Source organism: Balaenoptera musculus, chromosome 13, assembly GCF_009873245.2.
Source record: "Balaenoptera musculus isolate JJ_BM4_2016_0621 chromosome 13, mBalMus1.pri.v3, whole genome shotgun sequence".
In the NCBI taxonomy this organism is placed as follows: domain Eukaryota; kingdom Metazoa; phylum Chordata; class Mammalia; order Artiodactyla; family Balaenopteridae; genus Balaenoptera; species Balaenoptera musculus.
In genome coordinates this window covers 6,889,051-6,908,765 of record NC_045797.1, presented here as the reverse complement: position 1 = coordinate 6,908,765, position 19,715 = coordinate 6,889,051, and the positions used below count along the sequence as shown (strand labels likewise).

The following is a 19,715-nucleotide window of genomic DNA, read 5'->3' as shown; positions in this document are numbered from 1 at the left end:
TCGGTGGGGGGTTGGTTTGTTTTCTTCACGTTATCTTGTTTGTTTTACTTTGAATCTGAAGGCACTGAAACAAGGTGGCAGAGCTTCCAGCTAGCCACAGGCCCCATCACATCCAACTGTGTGACTGTTTCAGACAATTACTGGGTCTTCCTGGTCCTTAAAGGTATTTGAGTTTGTGAACCCTGTGCTAAATAATTATATTTACATACTTATATGAATATAAATAATTCTATCTTAGCATCACATAATATCTTAAGAGCACATTCACATACCATGTTTCACTTGCTCCTCGTATTCCTGTTTCCTGATTAGAAAACTAAGCTTAAAAAAAAACTGAGTGGGCTTCCCTGGTGGCACAGTGGTTGAGAATCTGCCTGCCGATGCAGGGGACATGGGTTCGAGCCCTGGTCTGGGAAGGTCCCACATGCCGCGGAGCACCTAGACCCGTGAACCACAATTACTGAGCCTGCGCGTCTGGAGCCTGTGCTCCGCAACAAGAGAGGCTGCAGTAGTGAGAGGCCTGCGCACCGCGATGAATAGTGGCCCCCGCTTGCCATAACTAGAGAAAGCCCTCGCACAGAAACGAAGACCCAACGCAGCCATAAATAAATAAATTAATTAATTTTTTTAAAAAAAAGAAAAAGAAAACTCACTTGCTTAGAGCTGGATTCTTTAAAAATAAAATAAAATAAAATTGAGTGATGATTTTCACAAGGTCAGGACCTAAAATTTGAATGTGTCATGTAAGAAATAACATTATGTGGGAATTTCTTAAGCAAGTTTCAAGGTAAAGTTCTTTAGATAACCGTCACGTCAAAGTTTCTGAACTTGAGTCCTCAGGTAGGCATATTTTGAAATCTGATTATCACTTAAAGGACAGTCATCATGAGTATGAGCAGAAAGGAAGCTTCCATATTTCCATTAGGAAGTCATGTACCTTCATTTTTCTCCCCAGTATTCATGAGCTTCTAATAATAAAGAATAAACAGAAAATTTGTTTTTTTTTTTAAATCATTCAACAAAATACTAGCAAAATGAATCCAGCAATGTACAAAAGAATTATACACTGTAACCAAGTGAGATATTCTGGGAATGCAAGGTTGGTTCAACATACAAAAACCAGTCAATGCAATAAATCACATTAACAGAATAAAGGACAAAATTCACAGGATCAGCTCAATAGACGCAGAAAAAGCCTCTGACAAAATCAAACACTCTTTCATGATACTAACACTCAGCAAACTAGGAATAGAAAGGAACCTCCTCAACCTGACAAAAGGCATCTATGAAAACCCACAGACAACATCATACTTATAGTATATGACTGAAAGCTTTCCCCTTAAGATCGGGAACAAGTCAAGGATATCCACTCTCACCACTGCTATTCAACATTGCACTGGGGGTTCCAACAGACCAATCAAGCAAGAAAAAGAAATAAAAGGCATCCAGATTGGAAAGAAAAAAGCAAAACTATCTCTATCTGCAGGTGAGCTGAGCTTGCATATACAAACTCTGAAGGAACACACACACACGCATGTACACACCGCTACACAACTATTAGGATTAATGAATACATTCAGCAAGGTTGCAGGAAAAATATCAACATACAAAAAAAAAATAAAGTAAAAATATCAGTGATCCATGTTTCCATCACTAAATAATTTTTAGCAACTAAAAAGGTTGCTCTTTTATTTTCATTCATCTCAGCCTGAGATGTAGACATATAAAGTTCAGGATTTACTTTGGCTTTTTAAACGATCTATGATACTTAAGAGAAATGTTTCCTGGTATACACACACTTCTAGAAAATGTGAAGGGATAGATACTTTTGCTCATATAGCCAAGAAGGTTAAGTGATGAGAATTAGAAAAGATTTTGAAGCAACAAAAGATCATCTGCTAGGCCCGTTACAGAGCACTAATGGGCTTAAGTTTTAATTCTCTTCTAGTGGGTCTTCTTCAAAGTACTACAGAGCAGTTGTAATCAGTTCAAAATATTGCATCTTGATGCTCATACAAAGTAATGACTACATTTTCACTTATTAAGTTTATATTTTCACTTTGGCCCAGTCTCCCAGAGATTTTAAATACCATTAAGCACTTCACAATATTGGTGTGGACTCTTTCTTTCTTCAATTTCATTAGAATTAACATAGAAGGGGTATCTTATTCCAATAATATTGAGCATGCTCCTTATGTAACATAAACCAAACACACACAGAAAGGAAAACCGTCCTATGTTTCAGAAAGCTCTTTTCTGAAGATCTGAATACAGACCCTGCCTACTCCAAAATCTGTGAGGAATAAAGTGGGCTCGGGGTAAGACCAAGCTCTGAGAGGTCCTGCTAAGTTCCAGGAAATTCCTTTCACACCATCTACCCTAGGACCTCAATAAACACACATTCATTAATTCACATCAATGGTTAATTATCGTTCCCTATGTATTTGTAGGTTCACTCATCTTCTTTTGTTGCTTAAATTTTTTTCAACCATCAAAACCAGGCTCAAGTTATACGTAAAGCTTCAGCTAAAGAAAACATTAACGAGACTTTTTTTTCTGTAAAGCAGATAGTTTACTGCCTGATTCCCTTCCAATGTATATGGATTTTGCTCCTCATTCACAATTTGCTTCTAATCAGTGATAAGCAAAGTCAAGTTATTAATTTAAGAATCAGGACATAATAACTGAATAATAGTATTCTTTTCTACATGGTGAAGGCAAATTATTTATATATGAAATGTTAAATAAACACATACTTTTAAAAACAATTTCTCTAATCTTGTAAGCCTATCACACAGAAGCTTTGGTCCTTTGGATGAAAACATTTCACCAAGGTTCTTCATCTGTCCCTTTTTTTGCAGTGAAAATTCAAGAGGTGATAAATTCCAGTAAAAAGAAAACCACAGGCCAAAAGACAGAAATCTTCTATAATATATATTATAAAAGAATATGCGACCAGACAGTTCTGTAAGCTTTTTTAAATCTTATTTTTCTTTAACCTAAAAACACTGATTATATGTGTGTGTGTGCGTATGTGTGTGTGTATATATATATATATATATATATATACATACACACACATATACATACACACACACACACATACACACACTAGTTAAGTACACGGCAGACTGTATCACTGTTTTCAATTTTTCATTGACCTCCCTTTAAGAGGATACGCATCCCTGCTGGTTGGCATGTGACTTGCAGTACTGCTTTGGAAAAGGATAGTTTCCCTCCCTACTAATATAAGTCTTGAGCTTATGACTTATTAAGCCAGTGAAATGGGAGCCATATGACATATGCCACACCCAGCAAAAGCTCTTTTGTCCCCTCCACCAAGAGGATGGCATATTTCAAAATAGTGCCCTCTGTCAGCCTGGGTCTGAGAATGAAAAAGACACTAGAGCACAGCTGACCTTCCACTGCCACATAACATGGACAACTACACTTTGCAACTGTAAGCCACTGAGATCTGGGGGGTGTTTTGTTACTACAGCATCACCTGACAAAAGCTGGCTGATACAAACTGCAACCATAACATTTTAACCCACTTCACCATTTTAACTTATCTGTAGGTAGATAAACCTAACAGATGTCATAAACAACCCCTAGGGGAGGCTGATTTCACATTTCAGTATGAAAGAAATATGTAATGACTCAGCTCCAGGTTTGCCAGAATCAAGCAATTTGAGGCAAAGCTATCCTATGTTCTGTATCAGCAATTAATGCATAGATGAGAGAAGAAGGGAATCAAGAGAACAGAAAGCAGACAAATCGGAAGTCTATAAATACGATAACTACATGACGTAGGGTCACTGCACCAAGACCACAAGGAGCTGTCAATCCCACTGGAGAATCTGGGGTCATTCCATGTCCAGAGACTGGGGAGCAAGCATATGGGTATGGACCGAAGTACAGACATGAGGTCAAGGTATAGTCATCCGTCTGAAATAATATAATGACCTCAGTTTGGTTCTGACGGAAAAGAAGGAATAGAAATTTTGCCATTTGGGCTATCAAAACTCACTGCTCCTATGTCTAATTGCTTCACCAATTTTGAAGTTCTGGTTTTAACTGTTTTCTATTTTAATTAAAACACACAGAATAAATTTTAAAAACAGGTAATTCTTCACAGCTACAATGCACAGGGCTCATTATGTTAGCCCTGTGGAGTCACAAGAAGGAATCCATCTTCTATACCTGTGTTCTGCAGTCATTAAATAAACACAAGCCCACACCTTTGGGGAAAAAAAGATATCAGCTAAAAAAAATTTTTTTAAAGGTACAAACTGAAACACTGACTCATACATGCTTCTAAATATCTTTTCAGCCACAGAATGGATACAGTCATTGAATACAACTGCTAATCAAAACATTAAGTAACCATGAGAAGGGAAAAAAGAATTAATAATAAAGTTACCACTTTTTGAGGACCTACTATGTGCTGGGCTATTTATGCATATTACCTCATTTAATCTGCATAGCAAGTCAGTGGCACAGGCATTATTACCTCCATTTTATACATGAAGAAACTGAGGTTAGGAAACAGAGAGGTTAGGCTACTAGTCTAAGGTAGCGCCCCTAGTATACAGCAGTCAGGACCCATTGCATGCTGGCTCCAAACCCCCTGCCCTTCCCGGTATCAAATGGCATCGTTCTAGAATTTCGTCAGCCAGGCAGATTTTTTTCCTTAATATTTAAATTGTCTTATTCAAGGATTTTTAAAGAAGACATTTAAAGTTATTTTTGTCATCTGTTTCAACATGTCACAATTCCTTAAGCCAAGAATCTATTACTGTTACTTCACCCAAATATCTCGTGACACAAATTAAGCCTCTTTACTCCTTCCATGTCATCCAAGTAACACTTCTTATAGAAGTAGTCACATAGCTAGAAGAGACAGTTTGTCTTTATGTAGAAACTAAGAAGAAACTGCAAGAAAATCTGTATGAAAAAGAATCACCTCGCAAACAATTTCAGATTATTTTCATATGGTAGTTTTACTAATTTGAGTGCTGCACCATCACTGTTGTTATTAATAAAGTTACATTTAGCTGTTGGGGTAGACTGGACCAGCTGTGGTTAACAGTTGCAACCATTTTCTTCATCCATAAAACTTGTCAAATTAGTGGTTTTATGAGGATACAAAATTTTTATACATTTGAAATACTGACAAAAAGAGTAGTACCTATAATGACAATGAATTGCAGACAATCCTTCCACAGGAAAGCCTGTTCGATTAGAATTCCACTAGTCTGGAATACACAATAACTTGGACACAGTGTATTATTCATTCCGAATTAAAAAGCTGACAGTAAACATTGTACTCGTTGCACCTGTTGGAGACCACACACACACACACACATATATGCATATATGTATAAATCACAAATATTTTAAGATTGGAAGGGACCTCAGAACCCATGCCCTGTAATTCTGTTACTGAGAGACACCAAGATACTTCTCATAGGATGGTGGCCACAGGGAAGGACTCTGGAGCCAGACCGCCTGGGCTAAAACCCCAGCTCTGCCTGCACTGGCTGTGGGACTTTGGGCAAGGTACTCTATACCTTTGTTTCCTTCTCTATAAAATGGGGAATAACAGAACCCGCCTCACAGGTTAGGAAGATTAAATGAGATATAGTACATGTAAAGGACTCACTAGACTTTGTGATATACAAGAAACTCTGAGGCCAAATGGGCTGAGTGCCCTTCTAAGGAGATCCTGCCGTTAAATGTCAGAGCAACATCCCAGGGCACCTGACTCTGTCAGTCTTGTGTGTTTGAAAACATTTTTAAAAATCCATTTTCAACAGTCCACAATGAGAAAAGGCCACTAATTTTTTCCTGACAACGTAGCCTCATCCAATTCCTTCTGAATCAAAATTACTTCTAAAAACACTCTAATTAAATTACAGACAGACGATCTGACACAGGTCTATGCTAACATGGCTTAGTCAGTTTTTCAAAAATACCTATGAAACACTTATAATTTACTGTTTCGAGTCTAATATTTGATACTATCCTCTTCTCAGTGGTTCCATTCTCCGAAACTCCCATTTCTCATCGGGATTTTTTAAGTCTCCGCTGCCCCCCACGTTTGGACATCTGGAACCACCTTGCGTTCTTCCTCTCCTCCTGGGCCTGGCCGGCCCACGCCCTTCTCTGAGACCTTCCTCCCTGAGCTCACCCCCTCCCTCCCCTCCGCAGTGAGAGCATTCAGTCTCTTTCACTGCCACTGCCCTGTCCCCACACCTCCTCAACCAGAGTCCTCTAAAGCAGCTGACCATGGTGGGGAGTGGGTGGGGAGGGACAGACTGGGAGTCTGGGGTCAGCAGACGCAAACTAGTATATACACAGTGGGGAAAAAAAGGAGGTCTTACTGCATAGCCCAGAGAACTATATTCAACATCCTGTAATAAACCAGAAGGAAAAAGTGTATATATAGATACACACACACACACATATATATATACACATATATATGTGTATTGATGTAACTGAATCCCTTTGCTGTACGGCAGAAATTAACACAACACTGGAAATCAACTATACTTCAATAAAATAAAAAATAAAGCAGTCGACTGTGGCCCCCACTCTCTTCTGGCTCCCACCTCTCTGCACGGGCTGGGCTGCCTTCCCTCCCACTGCCCCTGTGGCTCCTCAGCCTATGTGCTCCCTCCTCACTCTTCCTGGATCATCTTGTCCAATCTCATGGCTGTCACTACGTATGCTGACAACTCCCAAATCTTTATTTCTGTCCCTTCCTTCTTCCTAAAGGTCACTACCATACAGCAAACTTCCTGCCGGCAATTCCACCTGCACGGCCCACAGGCGTTCCAAATGGAACGCTGTAAAATCTAAACACTCCACCCTTCCCCAGTCGGCTTGCTCCTCCTCCTATACTCCCCACCTCATCACACAACCTAAACAGCCTGAAAGCACCTTTGGCCCCTCACCCTCCATCATTCCCCCAACCAGTCAGCAAGTTTTCCAATGTAATCTCCTACACCAGGGGTCCCCAAGCCCGGCGACGCAGACCCCTGTTAGGAACCGGGCCGCACAGCAGGAGGTGAGCGAGCGAAGCTTCATCTGTATTTACAGCTGCTCCCCATCGCTCGCATTACCGCCTGAGCTCCACCTCCTGTCAGCATTACGGTGAGTCGTATACTTATTTCATTATATACTACAATGTAATAGTAATAGAAATAAAGTGCACAATAAATGTAATGCGCTTGAATCATCCCGAAACCATCCCCCCGCCTCCCCAGTCCGTGAAAAAATTGTCTTCCATGAAACCGGTCCCTGGGGCCCAAAAGGTTGGGGACCTCTGCCCTACACACTTTTCTAGTCATCCCTTACCCTCCATCCTCCCTGCCTGACCTGATCCTCCAGACGTGGCCCATCACAGCCATCAGACTCACCCGTGTCAAATGCCTTCTAGAAGTAATAAAATGAAAGTGTGGGGGGCTTCCCTGGTGGCGCAGTGGTTGAGAATCTGCCTGCCAATGCAGGGGACACGGGTTCGAGCCCTGGTCTGGGAAGATCCCACATGCCGCGGAGCAACTGGGTCCGTGAGCCACAACTACTGAGCCTGTGCATCTGGAGCCTGTGCTCCGCAACAGGAGAGGCCGCGACAGTGAGAGGCCCGTGCACCGTGATGAAGAGTGGCCCCCGCTCGCCGCAACTAGAGAGAGCCCTCGCACAGAAACGAAGACCCAACACAGCCAAAAATAAATAAATAAATAATAAAATGCAAGTGTGACCATTTTGTTCCCCTGCTCAAACGGCAGGCCATCACCTAAGGGAAAATGTCCAAACTCCTCGGAATGCCACGTGAGGCCCTCCACACCCCAAACGCCTCTCCTGCTGCTGCCTACCCGGAATGCTTCAGACCCACAACCTACCTGTGTTTGTCGCTGCTACTGTCACAACATGCTATTTTGCACCTCTTTGCCCTTGCTTACATTGTCGCACCTGGCACACAACCTGCTCCCCGACTCCTAGCCTAACTCCTGCTCACCCTTTGAAACTCAAATCGAATGTCACGTTCCCCAGGAAATCTTCCCTAAAACTCCACAATGGATAGGGTACCCTTTTATGTACTCCACAGGATTCCCTATTAGAGCAGGTAAAAAACCTACTGAGATTATTTGAAAGAATCTGAGGCTTACATACACAGACACCGAAGGCTAAAAATGTGGCACTGACTTCCGCATCTGGCTTAATAAGTAGTTGCTCACCTCAACCCAAAAACCTATAAATCTAGAGAAGGAGGGTTATGAAGAGCAGCTTAAGGCATCCATACAGTGTTACATTATTGTACATAATATTTCAGGACACTAAAATATTATTTTTGTCCTGCTGAGGGGTAACAGTAAAGGAAAGAATAGAAATTAATTTACGTAACTAATTTTCTACCTAAATATTAGAAACGAAAATACCATACTTCCTCCCTTTTTTGATGATAAATATTTAATTTCCATACTCAGAACTTGTTAACTCAGCCTTGGAGTTTTAATTCAAGTTGCAGCGGTTGCGGGGAGGGCCAGGTGGTAGGTAAAATTCACCGCTTTCCCATAAGATACTTTTCTCAGGTATCACTGAGAATAATAAGTTTACATACTTATTATTTATATATATTATATATAAATTATAATATTAAATATATTATCTATAAGTAATTATTATATATATAAGTATAGATATACATTTATGCTTTTCTCAGGTATCAATGAGAATAATAAGTTTAATACTCTACTCATTGAAAAACAAACACACACTCTAAAGGAAAGTCACCCAAAAGATTTAGCTCTCAGAAGCCCCAAGCCATATTCTAGGGAAGGATCTATCTTTAGTGGAAAAAACACAAATGGGAGAGTCCACGTGGTTCCAGCTGAGCGGCAACCCCCCCCCCCCCGGGCCCCGGCACACGGACATTCTTCTGAGAAGGACTCAGCCCTGCAAGCAACACCTGTCCTGAGCTCCAAATGATCGGGGCGCTCAGGGATAGCATGGGCCTTCCTGCCTCACCCCAACCTGAGCCCACACAACGGGAGCCAGGTGAAGGCTTCATCCTGGACCTACACAGCCAGCCTTACAACTGGTACACCAGAGTAATACAGTATAAACCACTGGATTTTCCACCCAAGAGGGAAGGCTGCAGCAAACGGATGTTAGCTGAAGTAGTGCGCTTCCCCCGTCACCGCGGATGCTGCAGCCTGCTTCCTCAGGACGGCAGACGGCTTAACATACTTTGTTCCGAGGGTCTCTAAAGCTACACCCTCTCATCCAGGGAATCCTCGTTTCCACCACTGCTACGGACCAGGAGAGTGGCTAAACAGCGCATTTCACAAGGTGGAGGGACCAACCCATTCCGGACCCAGAGCCTCTATTTCAGTGAACTGCAGAGTCCATGGCCAGTGGAGACACCTGCCCCTCAGCCTGAGGTAAAGCCCTCCACCTCCAACAGCACTTTCCTCCTCAGCAACTCTGAGAAATGACACCAATGGGCTATGAGAGGGAGCAAGCTGGGCCACATTGACAGCCTATCTCCTTAGTCAAGCCCCAATTCTGAATAACGAAGTTTAGAATTTAGCTGATGGCCAGCAGTTGCTTTTTTGTTCTGAAGGAACTCTTGGGTGTGCCTTCTTAGGACCCAACAGAGAAAACCACTAACTCTGAGAGACCCCTTTGGGGGGAAGTTGTGCAAATCACCTGACTATTCCGTTATTTGTATCATTACTGAGAGTCAATAGATAGTGTTTTCTCCAGTGTGAGAGAAAATACATTAATTTGATGATACGAGTACAAACCAAAGCAATAACCAAACACATGCTTTCCTTACAATGGGTCTGATCTATCTCCATGCTTGAGGGCAAGAGTTTCCCTCTCACCTGTTCCCAGATAGAAAAGTTACATGGAATGCAACATCACCTATTTCACGAAATGGTTAAACACAATTAGTCAGATAACATAATGGATTATAAGGTAGAAGGCAATATCACAGCCACTAAAAGCACAAATGCAAAGTACTGCACCAAACAACAGGCTAAAAAGCTATTGCGAACACTTCCTCTGTGGGTTCACATGTGTCCTAAGACTGCAAGATTTAAAGGAGTCACTAGCATTCCTTAAAAGTCAGCTCTGTTTTCCCAATCTGAAATGGTCACAATTGTGTAAGCCCAACCTATCTTGCTCTTATCAGCCACAGTCTTCCATGCCTATCTGAGAGAATGGAAATGTGTGTGTGTGCGTGTGTGTGCGCACACACACACACAAACCCTCATTAAGAAGATAAATAAACTTCCCGCCAATCTCACAGCACAAAGTCAACCGTGCTGTATTTACTCACACAATCAGTCCCATCTGCACTTATTCTTCTAATGAAGTAGAAATGGAAATTAAACGTGGAAACTGCAGCTAAATCTGACCACCTGAGGGACTCGGGGCACTCTGTGGTGGGGAAGAGGGAGAGGTGGCCGGCAGTGCTGGGAGAGAAGGTCCCCATCGGAGGCTCTGAGCCCACCATGGGTTCCACCAGGGGCTGAGCTGCAATTTCTTTTAGGACACTGGGAAAGTTGCAATTTGCAGCTATGGCCACAGGGTAGTGCAGTAATTCTGCAAAATAGTTACCCCCCTCTCCCATCACTGCCACCTCCCTGCCCCACCCTACCCCCAGTTCCCTGCCAAAGAGAACGGGAACTTTTGGTCTGAGTCCTGGGCACCTACAGGAGCGCTTGTGAGATTCCCGACAAATCCAGAGTGTTTCTAAGACTCTGAATCCAGTTACTCTCAGCATTGGCTCCTGAAGAAGAAGGACTCCGTCTCTGAAGGGCTGACAAGAACTGTAAAGCTATAAAAAGTGATTAGCCTATTTATTACAAACTTTGTTTACTTAGGTTTTTATGTTTATTTCCCACTATATCCCCACTAGGATACAATTAACCACCCCCTCACTCATCAAAATTGTATTAGAAAGACTCACAAAAATAAAATAAATGCTGCATCTAAATGTAACCTCCTGGCACTGTGGAATTGTAACGTTATTATACAAAGCCTCCTCAAAATAAAAAGAAGATGATGCAGAATTTTTAAAGAGCTTCTTCTCAAAGGAATTTTTATCCTTTTAATTCTTGCTACTCAAGGTTTGGCCTATGGACCAGCAGTTATACCTGGGAGCTGGTTAAAAATGCAGAATCATAGCCCTACCCTGCACCTATTAAATCAGAATCTATATTTTATCAAGATCCCTAAGTTACCTGGATGCACGTTAAAGTTTGAGAAACGCTGGCCTGAGTGCTAGGTAAGCATATGGACCTTTGTTTTCAAAACTGTTTTCTAAGCCCTAAGTCTTTTCTTCCTCTCAAGATACATTTTAAAGAAAAACAAATATATTTTGACATTTGAAAACAAAACAGACAGATTATTTCCCAGAATTGGTGATGATCCACTAGAGTAAAGCCTTTTTCTATCTAAACTGCCAGGTAACTCATTAACATTTCAATGAACATTGCCGGAAAATTTGGTCTGTCACCTCGTAACTCAGGTAAAAAATGCAGGTATGACAAGAAAAATTTAAGACTAACAGACTCCTATTGCAGCACTCCAGAGGATTTTTGGAAACTAATTTCCTGTCATAAAAAAAAAAGGAAAAATAAAATTATTTCAGCTCAAGTTAAGCATGTAACTCTAAACTGAGTTGCTATGATAGCGTGGTCTCCAAATTACAGTCACCGTTGTTTACCTCGGCTAACAAGGAGCCTCCTGAGAAGAAATTACGTGAAGAAGCCTAAGTACCCTCCACGCCTTTCTCCACATGTGAGTGGAGAAACTGCAGAGGGGAAAAATACACAAGTGAATACAATTAATGACTTTGGCTCTCTTTGATTCCTGCTCCCCTGTGATGGGGATGATCATAGAATCCTGAAGCTGGAAGGACTCAGAGATCACTTCTTGCTGTTGGTCCACTTACTCTGGAAAGCTCTTTCTACAAAGTCCCCGGCAGGGGGTCTACAGCCTCCTACAGACAGGTCATTGTTACCCTCTGAGACAGCCTTGTCACACCACTGTTAGATAACCTCACACCCACTGATTTACTTATATCCTTGGACAAACCCAGCGAAACACCTGGAAACACTCTGGGGGCCTCCATCACATCCCCAGGTGTTAGTTTCCATAGACTAAACCCATTAAGTTTCTTGGATAGTGTGGTATCCTCTCATCCTGGTATAACTGTGTTATTTTGTTTCTGTTGAAGCTAAATTATGATTAGCCTGACATAATTTAATGAGACCCACAGAGCCAAATGAAGTCATTTGATGTAATGGGTGGTAATTCAATACATTCTTGGTGAAACATCAAAGATTATGTAATGGTTAATATATCTACATTTGTTACTAGTACAACCATAAGTAAGGACGTATTTGTCTGCTCAACTATGACGTACAACTAAGAAAAACTACCAGCCTCTACTCAAGAATGTCCCTGGGTCCCATTACCAGGAACAGAACTCCACACCAGATGGATGACCTGACCCAACGTGACCTTTCTGTATCCTTCCTTGTTTATGATAAAGAGACGTTTTGAAGGAAGCAAAGGGTATAAAAGAACTGCATTTGGCATTCACAAAGCAATTGACACTTTCATTACTTAACATCACAACCTCATGAGGTAGGCCAGTATAAGTGCTGTTGTTTTATAAGTGATTAAGCCAAGACTGAGAATAGGAAATGAGAAAGATGGTGAGCTGCCCAGGGCCAAACAGAAAGAGAGGCTGGAGCCAACTGAATTCAGAAACCTCAATTCAATTCCCAAACAAATGAAAACAGGCAACACTGAAAGTAAGTTTTATGGATTTCACTTTGAAACAAAACAAGGAAACATTATGTTACCATTAAATGATATTTAAAATCGTCTTTTATGTCCTTGATTTTGCCCCCCAAGGCTTTATTCCCGAAATAAAGAAAATTTAAACAGGCAAACTTATTCCAGGTTGAAAATTCCACTTACACAGGAAAAAAAAAAATCTTGCATTTCATTTTCAGAGGTTTTTTTTTCTTAATTTGACTGTTACTTTAACCAATATTATGCCAAAGGGCCTTGTTCAAGTTGCTAAATTTAAAGTGGCATAGATTAGACCCATTCTGGTTCACAGGGACATTCTCCCGAAATAGATTTTCAGCATTTTATAAGCCTCCTACATTTTCACAAAACAGACTCTGGAACACAGGAAAGAATTATTTCCCCACACACAATACTCATGTTCATCGTCATCAAAAGGCACTTGGTTAAAACTCATCTGCACAGCCAGCGCCCATCCTCCGTTATCCTGACACCGAGCTTGAGAGCTTGAGCCCTCAACTTCGAGGCCCTGAATTAACAAATCCCCCGCCAGCTTTTTCCAAAACACACCACCCACAGTACCACAGGTGGATGCACCCCTCAGCTCCCGGCCCCCAGCACTCCACTGCTTCCCATCCACACCTCCCTACCTCTTCCACGACGGCCATCAACCCCTTCACGGAGGCAACCCTCCAGCCCCGGCCCTGGAAGCCACTCTGCTGGAAACTTTCTCACCCCTGCACCTGGGGAAGCCCTTCGCCACGCCCTGGGCGTGTTCTGGGGCTCTCGGCCAATGATGGCCGCCGCAGCCAACCAGTCCACCACTTCGGGCCAATGAGAACGAGCGGGGCCAACGGGGCTAGACCTATGGGCTCCAGGACGCCCGGCGCTCAGGCCACGCCCAGCGAAGGTGATGGGTCCCAGGTGCGTCTCTCCTGTGCTCCGTGTTCTGGGAAACTGCTTTCACCCCTATGGGCTGACGAAAGGGATAGGGGTAGGCCTTAAAATGTTTGCTTTGTTGGGGCTGGAGGGAAGGGCTAATAAGGGTCAAGATCAGGGATCCGGGTAGTTGTCTGACTCTACCCCGGGGAGCCTAAGGAGGTCTGGAAGAAGGCGATTGACTTGCAGAGAACCAAGTGGGGTCAGCAGGCACTACTGGAGACGAAGTTGTTAGTGCCTCCACCTGGCTCCCCTTCCCCCCACAGGAGTGCAGTACATCTTCCCCCTGAGTTAGTTAATAACTTCATCTTCACCCAACGAGCTCCACGCTTTATTTCCTCCTTATTTCTAGTCACGGCCTTCGCTCCACATGGACTTTCCTCCTTTTTATTTTCTCTTTCTGAAAGTCCACTTCTCCAAGAGGCGTTCCACAGGCCCCTCAGCCCTAAAGGTCTCTTCCCCTCCCAACAGGATGCGCCCTCCTCCCCCTCAAATGGGCAGCGTCAGCTTTGTACAGCAGATATGGATGTGGACGGCTTATTCTCCTACAAGTTCCTCGCAAACGCTCCGTTTCCTATGCATCGCTACAGTAAGTTTCTTTTTTCCCCTAAACTACAGGTTTCAATCTATGGATGGGGAAGTTTTTAAAAAAATAGAATAGAAGATATCAAAGTACATTTCCCATAATATGGATAAGTGTTATTTCATGACACTTGTTTCAGTTATGAGTATGTGTGCACACAAATGATGTGGTGGGTTGCAATGTTAAACATACTTGTTACTGTGAGTCATGGTATAAAACGTTTGAAAGCTACTGCTCTCTGGTACCTAAGCTAGAGAGATGCCTAATGCTCTATGAATGCTTACTGAATTGAACAAATTGGTGAGTATGATACAATCCACTTATTACAACTTCAAAGGTTCCACTTTGAAAGAATATAAAGTATAATGCCTCCTGGAACAACAGTAAATGGATTCTGGGCTATGTGAAGCTATGGGGCGATGGGGCGGGGGAGTAGTAGAGAGGGATCTGAATATTTACTATTTTATTTCAACAGACTTTCTCCCCAGTAACTAACATGTGTCTATATTTAAGGGAGATTAAATACAATTTTGACCAAGTTCACTGTGGAAAGCTTTTCTCATTCACTGAAACCACCTCATGATTACAAAGTTCTGCATCTTTAAAATATTTGGTATAGGTAATTCCACCATGATTCATAAAAGGATCTTTCAGAGACACCATGAAAGCCTTTGTTCCAGTTCTTTCTTTGCCCAAGATGCCGCTATGTCCTCTCAATACCCCACCCCCACCGTCTGTAAAAAATCCCATTCATCTTCCAAGGCTTAGTTCAAAGGCCACCTTTTCCACGGAAGCCTTTTTTTTTTTAAACTCGATTTTTCCACTTTCCCTCCTCCACCACCCACCCCAGTCCCAAATATGGTCTTTTTCACTTCCGAATTACCAGTGCCGAAACGTTTTTATACTTGTGTCCTTGTCTTATCCCCACTAGACGATAACACGCACAACCTATGGTTTACTCTTCTCTGTATCCCCTGTGGCAACCAGCATGAGGTCTTGTATTTAAGAGATGATCAATAAAATTTGTTAAGTGAATAAATGAAAGCAACTGTTACCCTGTTCAAAGGGATGGTCATTATTTTAAAGGCCCTGAGGAAGGGCGCACATGCCCAGCAGCTGATCAAAAGCTGGTGGAGAACAGGAAGAGGAGCCAAGGGGATAGAGGAGGAGTCTGAGAAGGGGTTCTGCTCCTCTGGTCACCCGCCCCTGTAAACTTACCGAATCCCCCCAGCTCTTCAGGGATTCGGCTCTACCGAATGAAACTAGGGAGCCGGGTATAGAATGAATGCCTCCACCTTGGTCCAAATTCTTCCTTCGTACTTCAAACCAGAAATGGGAAGTGGAACTAGAGGTGGGAATTAGGGCAACCCCTCTCAATTTTAAAGCGTGGCTGAAAAGAAAAGTTGAAACAGCCATCTGGATAATTCAGGCTCAAAATCTCCCCCTCCACCTTGAAAAATAAGTATGGGAGTTTCTGGAGGGCAAGGAAGGAGGGGTAAGGGTGTGTGCAAGGAAGCAGAGAAGATTAAATTCAATAGTACTGAGCTTTTCTCTTCATATTGTCTATACAGTCATTTGGGGACACTTCCAGTGACCACTAGACTAAGCTAGCTCAGATTCAAAGCCACAGTCACAACTAACAAACTGCAATTTGTTTTTTTGGAAAACGATGCCCACCAATGAGAAAAAATTGTTAAAATACCATTTTCCTTTGCCATTCATCTGTACCTTCCCCCCCTCAAAGAAAAGTGTTTTTCTAAAAGGGATTAAAGAAAGAAGTTTTTAGTAGTCTCTATTTTAAATTTATATACATTTTAGAAGTTAATTCAAGTAGGGCAGCAGACGTAATTTCCTAAATCGTGGTATTGTTTTCAAATCTTTAATTTTAAATTAATATAATTAAGGGCTCTGACCTTCTCTTTCTTTTATATTTTAGCAGAACCTTAATTTCCAGTCCATCAAGGTTTTGTTTTGTAATTAATTTCAGAGCTGCTCTCATAAACTGGGAATACATCTGCAATACTATAGAAAATACGCTGGATTTGAAGTCAGAAAACTGAGTTTTGAAATTAATGCTAGGTTCGAATATGGCTTCTCCACTTCTAGATGTGTGACCTTGGGCAGGTCACCTGATCTTCCCCACCCTCAATTTCCCAATCTGTAAAATGGGAATAACAATAGTTATTGTTTCCTAAGGTTGCTCTGAAGATTAAATGAACTAAGACATGTAATGTACTAGAACAGTGTTAAAACATTCTAAAGTACATGCATTGTACTTAGAACAGTGTCTGGCTAAATGTTTGGTAAATGTTAGTTTAAAAATTCCGCTGTCATTTGTTTTATGGTCGCAGTAAAGCCATTTTACAGTTCCAAGCCTCCATTTCCTTGTCTGTAAAATGGGACTACTACCACTTACCACTTCTGGGATTGTTATGAGATTCAAATAAGAAAACAATGGATATGAAAATGTTTGACCCACAGAAAGCACTCAAATGTTAGTTATTTGGGGTCACCTATAAGCTTAAAAACAAGCCATAAACTTAAAAACGTATAAAGTCAACCATAAAATTGAGTTAGAAAATACCATCCAAAAAATTCATCCATGACTGAGAAAATGTCCGGGTTAGAAATGCATACTCAAAGAGTTTGGGTTATCTTTAACTGATGAGACATATATAAGCTCTTAGAAGATATAAATTCTACATCTGCAAACTAGAAACACTCCCTCAGTCAAGCCAAACTGTCCTACTATATTGTAAGCAAGAAATCCTGCACAGTTTCATAAGCCAAAGACAAATTGATGGATTGATTAAAATCTGACTGCACGTACAGTAGCTTTTTAAAAACGCTTTTTTAAAATTTTTTTTTAAATAATAAAAGTACGTAGCTAATGTAAATTTCAAGTCAATTCAACAGGCATTTATTATGTAACTGTGCTCCAGGTAACTCAGCTGGGAACTAAAGATGCAGAGGGAAAGACAGCTCAGGCCTGTGCTGGAAAAGCCACAGATTACGGCTGAAAATTTCAAAATATCACTCGTAAAAGTCATGAGGGCTTCAGTTTTGAGTCAGCAAGCAGACAAGCAGCCTAAAAACCTGCCAAAACAAAAAGTTCTTCCTTTTGACTGAAAATGTGACTTTTAAAAGCAAAAGTCAATTTTAAAGCACAGTTTCTACCTGCAAACCTACTGAATTTGTGCCAGAAACCAACATTTCTAAGTGTAAACCTGTAAAGTCATAGGTATCTGTAAATGAAAGGCTGAAATAACCCCAGCAGCAACAACACAGTAATTAGCGACTTTTATAGAGTAATAACATGTTTCATATTCTTTCTACACTGGCTCTTTGAAGTTTCCAGTGTAATATATAAAAGTTTTATTACATTAGGGCCCATCCTTGTGTATTTTATAGGCACCAGCATTATGCAGAGCAAGCTGTACTTACTCATCCTGGGATCTTTTATAAGAAACTGCTCGATAATGCACTAGCTTTGTGTCCAGTTTAGTTAGTTACACCTGGCTTTAGACAGATCAGTCACTGGAAGCCTGCAGCATGGAAAATATACACATTTCCACATATTATATACGATCTGTAAATCAAAAGGCAGTTTAGCTTTAAAACTGCCCGCTGCATATTCATGTGCACACCACTTGCAGTTTTAGACACATGTGAACTCTTTACTGAATTCAAGAAAAGGTGGGGGGGGGGGGGGAACCAAACCTCAGCTCTACAATAAGCGATTACCAGGGGCAGAACAGAATGCAGTTAATATGCTTGTTCCACAGATGTTCATTCCCGTAAATATTAAACATAACACAAGTTCCTCCAGGAATATGCAGGCGGTAATTTTACCACCTGAATAGGGCTGGTTGGAAACATTTAGGAGATTGGGGCGGGGGGGGGGGGCGGGGGGTGGATAAGAGGGATGTGGAAACAGCCAATGGGATTTTTAACACACCCGCAACTAGAATTAAACTGCTTCCAGCGGCGCTTTACCTACAGTAGCTCCTCAATATGGGAACCCCGGCCCACAGAACCCCGAGGGCTCTTCCACAGCCTCCCGCTCCCCAGGCTGCGAGCTTTGAGCGCGGAATAAAGGGATACACGGGGCGCCGGTGGGCTGGAGCGGGGACAGGAGTGTAACCGTGGCCAGGCGGGCTGTGAAGAAAGGGCTCAAAGGGATCGCGAACCTCGAGGAAATGCGTCTCCCAGGGCCAGGGCCTCACAATTCCCGCACGGAGAAGCACTCGCCCCCTGCCCTCGGGTTCACTTTCCATCTCGAGTGGGAGAGACAGAAAGGATGCGGCCGCCAAGACCCGGCGCAGACAGGCAGGAGGCTGGAGCATCCTCTAAGGGCACTTCGCAGCGGCCACAACTCCAGAGGGTCGCTGGTGTGAACCGGCGGCCCTCGGAGAAGAGGGGGGGGCGCGAATGGAGAGAAGGGAGGTGAGAGGGGCCGGGGGGCCGACGGGTGGATCCCCCGGCACTAGTGACACGTTCTAGAAATCGGTTCCTTTTCTCCCCACGGCTGCGCTCTGCCCCCGGCTCTCCAGATCACCGGCCCCCGGGCTAGGGCGGGCAGCACCGGGGGGAGGGGACGGGAAAGGGGGGCGAGAAGACGGGCGGGCGGCCGGACCACCCCCCGGGGGAGGCGGGAAGGAGCCGGCGCGGCGGGCGCCCCCGACCCACCCCGCCCCCACGGCGGCCGGTCGCCCGAGCCCCCCGCCCAGGTGAGGGCGCGCGGGCCGCCGCGGTCGCCCCCCGCTGCTCTCTCGCTCGCTGGCTCGCGCCCGCCCGGCCGGCACGGGGACTCACCACAGCGACTCGAGGTCCCATTCCTGGAGCAGGGCTAAGTCGAAGCTGTCCATGGTGGGAGGTGTCAGCGCCGCCGCCGCCGCCGTCGTCGCCGCCGCCGCCGAGGCTCGGGCCGCCCGCGCGCTGCAACGAAAGGCGCCGCTCAAGGTGCATCCCGGCCGCTCCGGAGCGGCCGCCGCCCGCCCGCCCGCTGCCCGCTCCCGGCTCGGGGCTCCCGGCGCCCCCCTCCCCGCCTCTGGGCCGGCCGGGCTGCTGGCGGCGACCGGCGCACTCACCCGCTCGCCGGCTCGCGCAGGCACACTCCGCAGAGAGCGGCGAGATCGCCGCCGCCGCCGCCGCCTCGCCCCCCCCACCCCCCGCGCCCGCCCCTCCTCCCGCCCTCGCGGCGGCACGGCCCGCTGCAGCCGCCGCCGCCGCCGCCGCGCCGCTCCGCGCCCGCCCGCCTTTCTCCTCGGGGAGGCGCGTGTGCGCGGGCGAGGCCGAGACGCGCGCGCGCCGTGAGCCCCGCGCCGCGCCCGCCCCGCGCGCCCCT

At 44.0% G+C, this 19,715-nt stretch overlaps 1 protein-coding gene across 1 annotated transcript in view; it reads right to left on the bottom strand.

Annotated features, from left to right (window-relative positions):
- AFF3 (AF4/FMR2 family member 3) overlaps positions 1-19,503 on the bottom strand; it is a 559,977-nt gene extending 540,474 nt beyond the window's left edge. Inside the window, 2 exon segments of the mRNA XM_036873523.1 lie at positions 19,184-19,306; positions 19,459-19,503. Of these exon segments, the coding sequence (XP_036729418.1) occupies positions 19,184-19,236 (53 nt within the window). The 5' untranslated portion in view covers positions 19,237-19,306; positions 19,459-19,503.
- Between the last annotated feature and the right edge of the window lie 212 nt (positions 19,504-19,715).